This window comes from Camelina sativa, chromosome 10 (assembly GCF_000633955.1).
Source record: "Camelina sativa cultivar DH55 chromosome 10, Cs, whole genome shotgun sequence".
NCBI lineage: Eukaryota > Viridiplantae > Streptophyta > Magnoliopsida > Brassicales > Brassicaceae > Camelina > Camelina sativa.
In genome coordinates this window covers 9,575,562-9,581,269 of record NC_025694.1, presented here as the reverse complement: position 1 = coordinate 9,581,269, position 5,708 = coordinate 9,575,562, and the positions used below count along the sequence as shown (strand labels likewise).

The 5,708-nt window shown below is 35.1% G+C and overlaps 1 protein-coding gene and 1 long non-coding RNA gene across 2 annotated transcripts; one reads left to right on the top strand and one right to left on the bottom strand.

Moving 5' to 3' along the window:
* On the top strand, positions 25 to 682 carry LOC104718162. Its single transcript, XR_756357.2, has 2 exons — positions 25 to 100; positions 188 to 682. It is a non-coding gene; the product is annotated as an uncharacterized LOC104718162 (long non-coding RNA).
* LOC104718163 (protein NRT1/ PTR FAMILY 7.2) lies at positions 766 to 3,274 on the bottom strand. The gene is made up of 4 exons (XM_010435843.1): positions 2,876 to 3,274; positions 2,561 to 2,778; positions 1,906 to 2,459; positions 766 to 1,806 (listed from the first exon to the last, which is right to left on the bottom strand). Exons 1-4 carry the CDS (start codon positions 2,991 to 2,993, stop codon positions 936 to 938), a joined length of 1,761 nt encoding a protein of 586 aa, XP_010434145.1. The 5' UTR covers positions 2,994 to 3,274; the 3' UTR covers positions 766 to 935.

Here is a 5,708-nt window from a genome sequence, read left to right as displayed (position 1 = left end):
CCTTCTCTGATGTTCTTACCTTTTAGGCTGCTGAGAGAGCACTGTGTAATGTGAGATCAATGCTTGGTCAACCTCTGCATAAGCGACAAGGATCTCCACGGTTTGTTCTTAATCATATGTATGATTTTCGAATATAACTATGTGTTAGTTGATATATATTAAAACCGGTTTTCTTGTTGATGTGTAGATCATTTGCCGGGATGTCAAACAAGCGTTTAAAGCCAGACTTTCAACGGTCTCTGCAACGGATGCCATCTTCAGGAAGATACTCTTAAAATAGAACCATATGAAGAACAAAGCACATTCTCTACATCATTTCTCCATTCTCTTGGTAAAAACAGCTACCAAGACGAATTCTTTGCCAAGTTCCTTTCTTTGCAAAACGACGAACCAGGCTTGCTCTCTTGTTTCTCTTGTTATAACAACAGTTGGGGCTGGATCACGATTTTGTATCATAAGAAACTCTTGAGTTGAAGCAACAGCTCGAGGGACTACAGAGAAAGACCTAAGCATGAACATTTGGCTTGTTCTGAGGCTGTTAATACTCAAGTAGAAATTAGTAAAGTTGGTTAATAGTTTCATAAAGCTTTTTCTGCAGTTTCACAGTTGACATAGTCCCTGTTTGCACTGAGACATTAAGTTTATAATTTTTGTAATTTCTGTTGTTAACTGTTTAGTTTTTGACTGGTTCAATTCAATGTTTAGGAGAGAGAATTTGACTGATTCAATGTTTAGGAGAGAAAAGTTGCTAATTGCTATAACTGGTGAGTGGAATCAACTTGTCTTTATTTGAGAAATATCAACAAAATTTTGCACAGAGTAAGCCAAAAAAGCACAACAAGACCAGTTTATTTTACAGAACAAGCTCAGCTTTGAACAGAATACTGTAAAAAGCTTCACAGCATAAGCACTCACAAAACTCTCCACCTCTTTACTCAGACTTCCTCCTCTTCAGTTGTGGACTCGGAGAAACTTGCTTCAGACTTAATATACTTATACCATTTCGCACAAATCAGGTAAACCACAAAATCAGCTGCTGTTAGACCAGCTAAGAGGAAGTAGAATCTCTCCAAGTGTCCTTTGTTGAGATTTTCAGGAATCCAGCCAGGCACTTCATCTGTTGTAGAGAACTTCATGACAATGGAAACTAACAAACTGCTTACATAGTTTCCTAGAGATATTGAAGCCATACATAGCGCACTTGCAAAGCTCTTTAGCCCTGTTGGGGCTTGGCTGTTGAAGAACTCGAGTTGACCAACGTACATGAACACTTCTGATGCACCTATCAACATGTACTGAGGTACTTGCCAGAATATGCTCAAAGAGCTCGAGTCTGAAGTACTTTCCGGTTCTTTATGTTTCAGTCTGTATATCTCTACGATTCCAGCTGAAATCATCGCCATTATCGCAATCACGAGCCCAATTCCCATTCTCTGAAGCTCACTGAGACCTTTGTTGGGTTCTGTTTTGTTAAGTCTAGCAAAGAGCGGATCTAGAAACCGCCTGTAAGCGAAGATGAAGAAGGCGACGCTGAGAATGTCGAAACTAGACATGCTTGAGGCTGGAATCCGGAAACTTTTGATGTTTGTTTTCATAGCTGCGCCTTGCACAACGAACAGTGAAGCCATTTGAGTGAAAACCACAGAGTAGAGAATGGTGCAGAGCCAGATTGGTATGAGTCTTAAAACACATTTCACTTCTTCAACTTGAGTCACTGAGCACAGCCTCCACGGATCATACTTCGATCCGCTCTCCACCTTCTCGGCCTCATCATCAGGCGTAACGATCGCAGCTCTATCCAAGAATCTGTAGAAAAAACATAGAGAGTTAGAGCTGATCTTGAAAGTTGTTTCTGAGACTATCACAGATTTTTTTTTGGTTAAAGCTGTTATCTTAATAATCTACCTGAAGCCTTTGGTATGAAGAATCTTCTTATCTCCAGTTCGTTGAGTCTCGGAATCATAGAGATTCAAGTCCTCATAGTTCACACCAATCTTAGCCTTCCTTGTTGCAGCAACCAATACTTGGCAGAATCTAGACCAAGGGCTCTCTCTAGGCGTAAAATGTCTGTACTTTGGCGTTCCAGTCAAGAAAAGTACTAAACCAGCAAAAGCAGAGCCTGCGGAGGCCCAAAACCCTAGCGGCCAGTTTCCTTGATCCTCAAAATAACCCAAAACGGTATTCGAGAAGAGCGATCCGAGATTCAGAGCCAAGTAAAAGTAACTGAAAAATGCGATCTTCGAGTGTCCTTCAGCGGAATCCTCTGCATCAAACTGATCAGCTCCAAAGGTAGCTATGTTCGGTTGATAACCACCGTACCCTAACGCTATTAGATACACCGATAGATAAAAGATAACCGTCTTGAACGTGGAGTGAGGCTTACACGGCGACTCTTCTACTCCACAACCACTTGGTTCTAGCAACAACGCACCAGTAGATAAAGATAACATCACCAATCCCTATAAATAACCCAACGAAAACAAGTTTTAACTTATGCCTCAAGAAATAAAGCCCTAAAGAAACAAGAAACAGAGTAGTGTGTTGATTTGAAGAGACTTACAGCAACGAAACTTGCTTGAAAGATTGCACAAGTCTTGTAACGTCCCCAATAAGAGTCACTGAGGAAAGCACCGAGCAAAGAGAAGATATAAACAGTTCCTGTCCATTTGCTAACATTATTAGCCGCTTCCGCATTGTCTTGTCCCATCACTCTCGTCAAAAACAGAACCAAATTCACTCCGACACCGAAGAAGGCAAGCGTCGCAAGTCCTTGATTCACTATATCAATCGCAAAAAATAAAAATCTTTAGCGTCTAAAACACAAACACTTTTATTAAGGAGGATAAGAAGAGTTGATATGTATAGAGAGATGTACCTAGAATGAGAATAGCAGTGAGCCATTTGCCAGTATTAGCTCGGATAGCTGGATTGCCGTGACGATCAACGCTACCGTCTTGAGTGCAAACCTCAAATTGTCTAACTTTTTGATCCATCTGATTCGATTTCGTGTAGGGAGATAGATATATATTCAAAAGAGATTCCTTTTACATATATCTTCTTGATCCTAAAAAGATTTTGATCTGTTGAGTCCGTCCGGTTAAAGAGGAAACAGATGATGGTTGGAGAAGAAAAAGGAGTGAACTTATGAATCAACGAAGGAGCTAAAAACAAGAACGAAACACAAGAATATCAAGAAGAAGAAGAGTGATAAAGAGAAAGATACTTAATTGATGGGAGATTTAAGAGTTGTGTGATAAAAAGTGTGAAGAAGAGAGTTTATATTTATAGAGCTCAGAAATCGGAGTCTGAAGAGATCCTTTCTTTGACGTCTCTTTCTCTCTCAGGTTTTTTAATTTTTTTTTTTTAATTCTAATTAGAAAAGGAAAAAAAAAACGGGCTGCCAAAAAATATATATTCGGTGGATTTTCGCAACTGAATTTTAAATTAATTATGGTATTTTAAATAGTTTATATACGTAATTGATAAGTGATAAATCTATATGATACCTGTGAATAATAATTTAAAAGTAAGTAATAAATATATTTTTTCTTATCAAAATTTTAATCAAAATATTTAATCAATATGTAAAAAAATACTGATGGTAAAGTTGATATATATTGGTAGAATGTTAAATTTGATATTTTTTAACATGCATTATATAATACAGGAAAATAAAACTTATAAATAAAAAAATTGGAAAAACAGTTTCCCTAAAATCTATGAAGAGTGAAAACCACCTGTTTAAAGGTAAGCCGAGCAAATGTGTGACCAGTTACACCTGGAAGGCTGCTGGAAGAGACTGAAATAATCAAAAAACTTGATGAAGAAAAAAAAAAATGTATTTGTAAAAAAAAGAGTGAAAAAAAAACTAAACAAAAATAAACAAAGAGGAGCAAAAGTGAAAGTATAGTGTTCGTACCCCACGAAAACAGGATTTGGTGTCTCTTTCAAGCACGCTACGCTCGTGTGTAGCTGGCTTCGATTGCGACTATCCTCACTACTTCCTTAGCTTAGCTCATATTTTAATTTTTCATTGGGTCATTTCTTAATCCTAAGTTTAATAACCCTTAATTTAAGTCCAATCTTTGAGACTTTTTTTTTTCTTCTTTCAATTTTGCTATTTCCTCGTTTGTATCTCTTCGTTTTTTTTTTGTCAACAGATCGATATGTTTATCTTTTCAAACATATAATTATATACAATTACATATTTTGATGGATAAACTTAAACATGTTTGGTATTGGTGTAAACAAAAATTTTATACAAACATATTTTCTTTTAGATCTTATCCGACGAATGTCTAGATTCAATGAAGCTAGGAAATATTTCAAATTTTCAAAGTTTGGATTTTAAGAAATTAGACTCTATCAAATAAATTTTGTGTAAACTAATTTTTTAAAATCAAAATATAAGTTATCATGTGACGTTTTACATTGCAATGGCCTAAAAAAAGGTAACAAAAACAAAACCTATAATGCTGTCATAAAACTATCTTCATATACGTCTTACTAAATTTAACCATTAAGAACAAATTTATGTTTAAATACTAAATGTAGAACAAAGGAGTAGTAGTTTAGAAATGACATATCTTGACTTAGGTTTTCATGGACTGGCAGTTGTAGTGTTAATATCTGTTGAGTCAAATCCAATTTGCCCACGAAAATTTTACTACGCAAACTAATACGAAAGTTCTTTAAAACAAAAACGAATTATATTAATTTCAACCACATAAAAGGGCAATCGGAAAGGCCACATACATTGCCGGAAAATGGTACTAAAGGCTACCGTAAAAAAACTTAAAACATTGGTTCATACTTATTTTGATATGACCCAAATAAGAGTTTCTATAAGTTTCTAATTCCTAGAGGATTTTGTTAAGAGTTATTACATTTTCGACATAAGTTTATTCTTTTAGAGTTCAACCTCTGAATGAACTTCTCTTCTCGCTATACTTTTTAATTATAACGTAAAAGTATATTTACTCTAATGTTTACCTAATTAGTTCATAAAATCTTTAGATCTCTCGATGATGTAATATATAATTTATTTGTTTAGTCGTGTTTCTTTACAACAGACTAATCTCAAGACATCTAAATGATCACGTAAAGTATGATGAAATGTGAATACACTTTATGTGGAAAGCGTGAATAGTTGTGGTCTATTGGACGGATATTTTCTTTTTAACTATGATTTACGACCTTTAAATATATAAACTACAACAATGAATTTGAAATATGTAATGCACATTATACAATCTAACACGGATCCAACCAATGCGAATCGTAAAGTTTTTGCCCACTAAGTAAAAATTACTATGGAAAATGACGTGAAGTTCTAAATTAGATCGATACCGGAAGATAAGTTGTACCATAAGTTCAAGTACGTAACACTTCTTCATCATCATCATTATAATGCAATGGTATGAAGTGGGTAATATATAAGTAGAACAGATTATTACAAGTCATCCATAGCGATAACAATACCTTGTAAACAATCAAAACACGATATTAAGGAACACGTAATCAAGTAATGATTTTGGTTTAAAGTACTTCCTGTTTTTGAGCAGACAAATAAAAAGAAAAAAAGAAAAACTCAAAAGAAACACGTTAAAGGTTTCTCACGAAATTAACGTGGACCATCATAAGACAAATGCAACCCACCAACTTATATATAACGACAAAAATCTAAATATATATTATTTCGTGAAAAG

Coding starts and splice junctions, on each gene's coding strand:
- LOC104718163 (XM_010435843.1), bottom strand. CDS start 2,993: ATGGATCAAAAAGTTAGACAATTTGAGGTTTGCACTCAAGACGGTAGC. Junction 2,460..2,560: donor TTCAAGCAAGTTTCGTTGCT/GTAAGTCTCTTC, acceptor GGTTATTTATAG/GGATTGGTGATGTTATCTTT. Junction 1,807..1,905: donor CTTCATACCAAAGGCTTCAG/GTAGATTATTAA, acceptor TTTTTTCTACAG/ATTCTTGGATAGAGCTGCGA.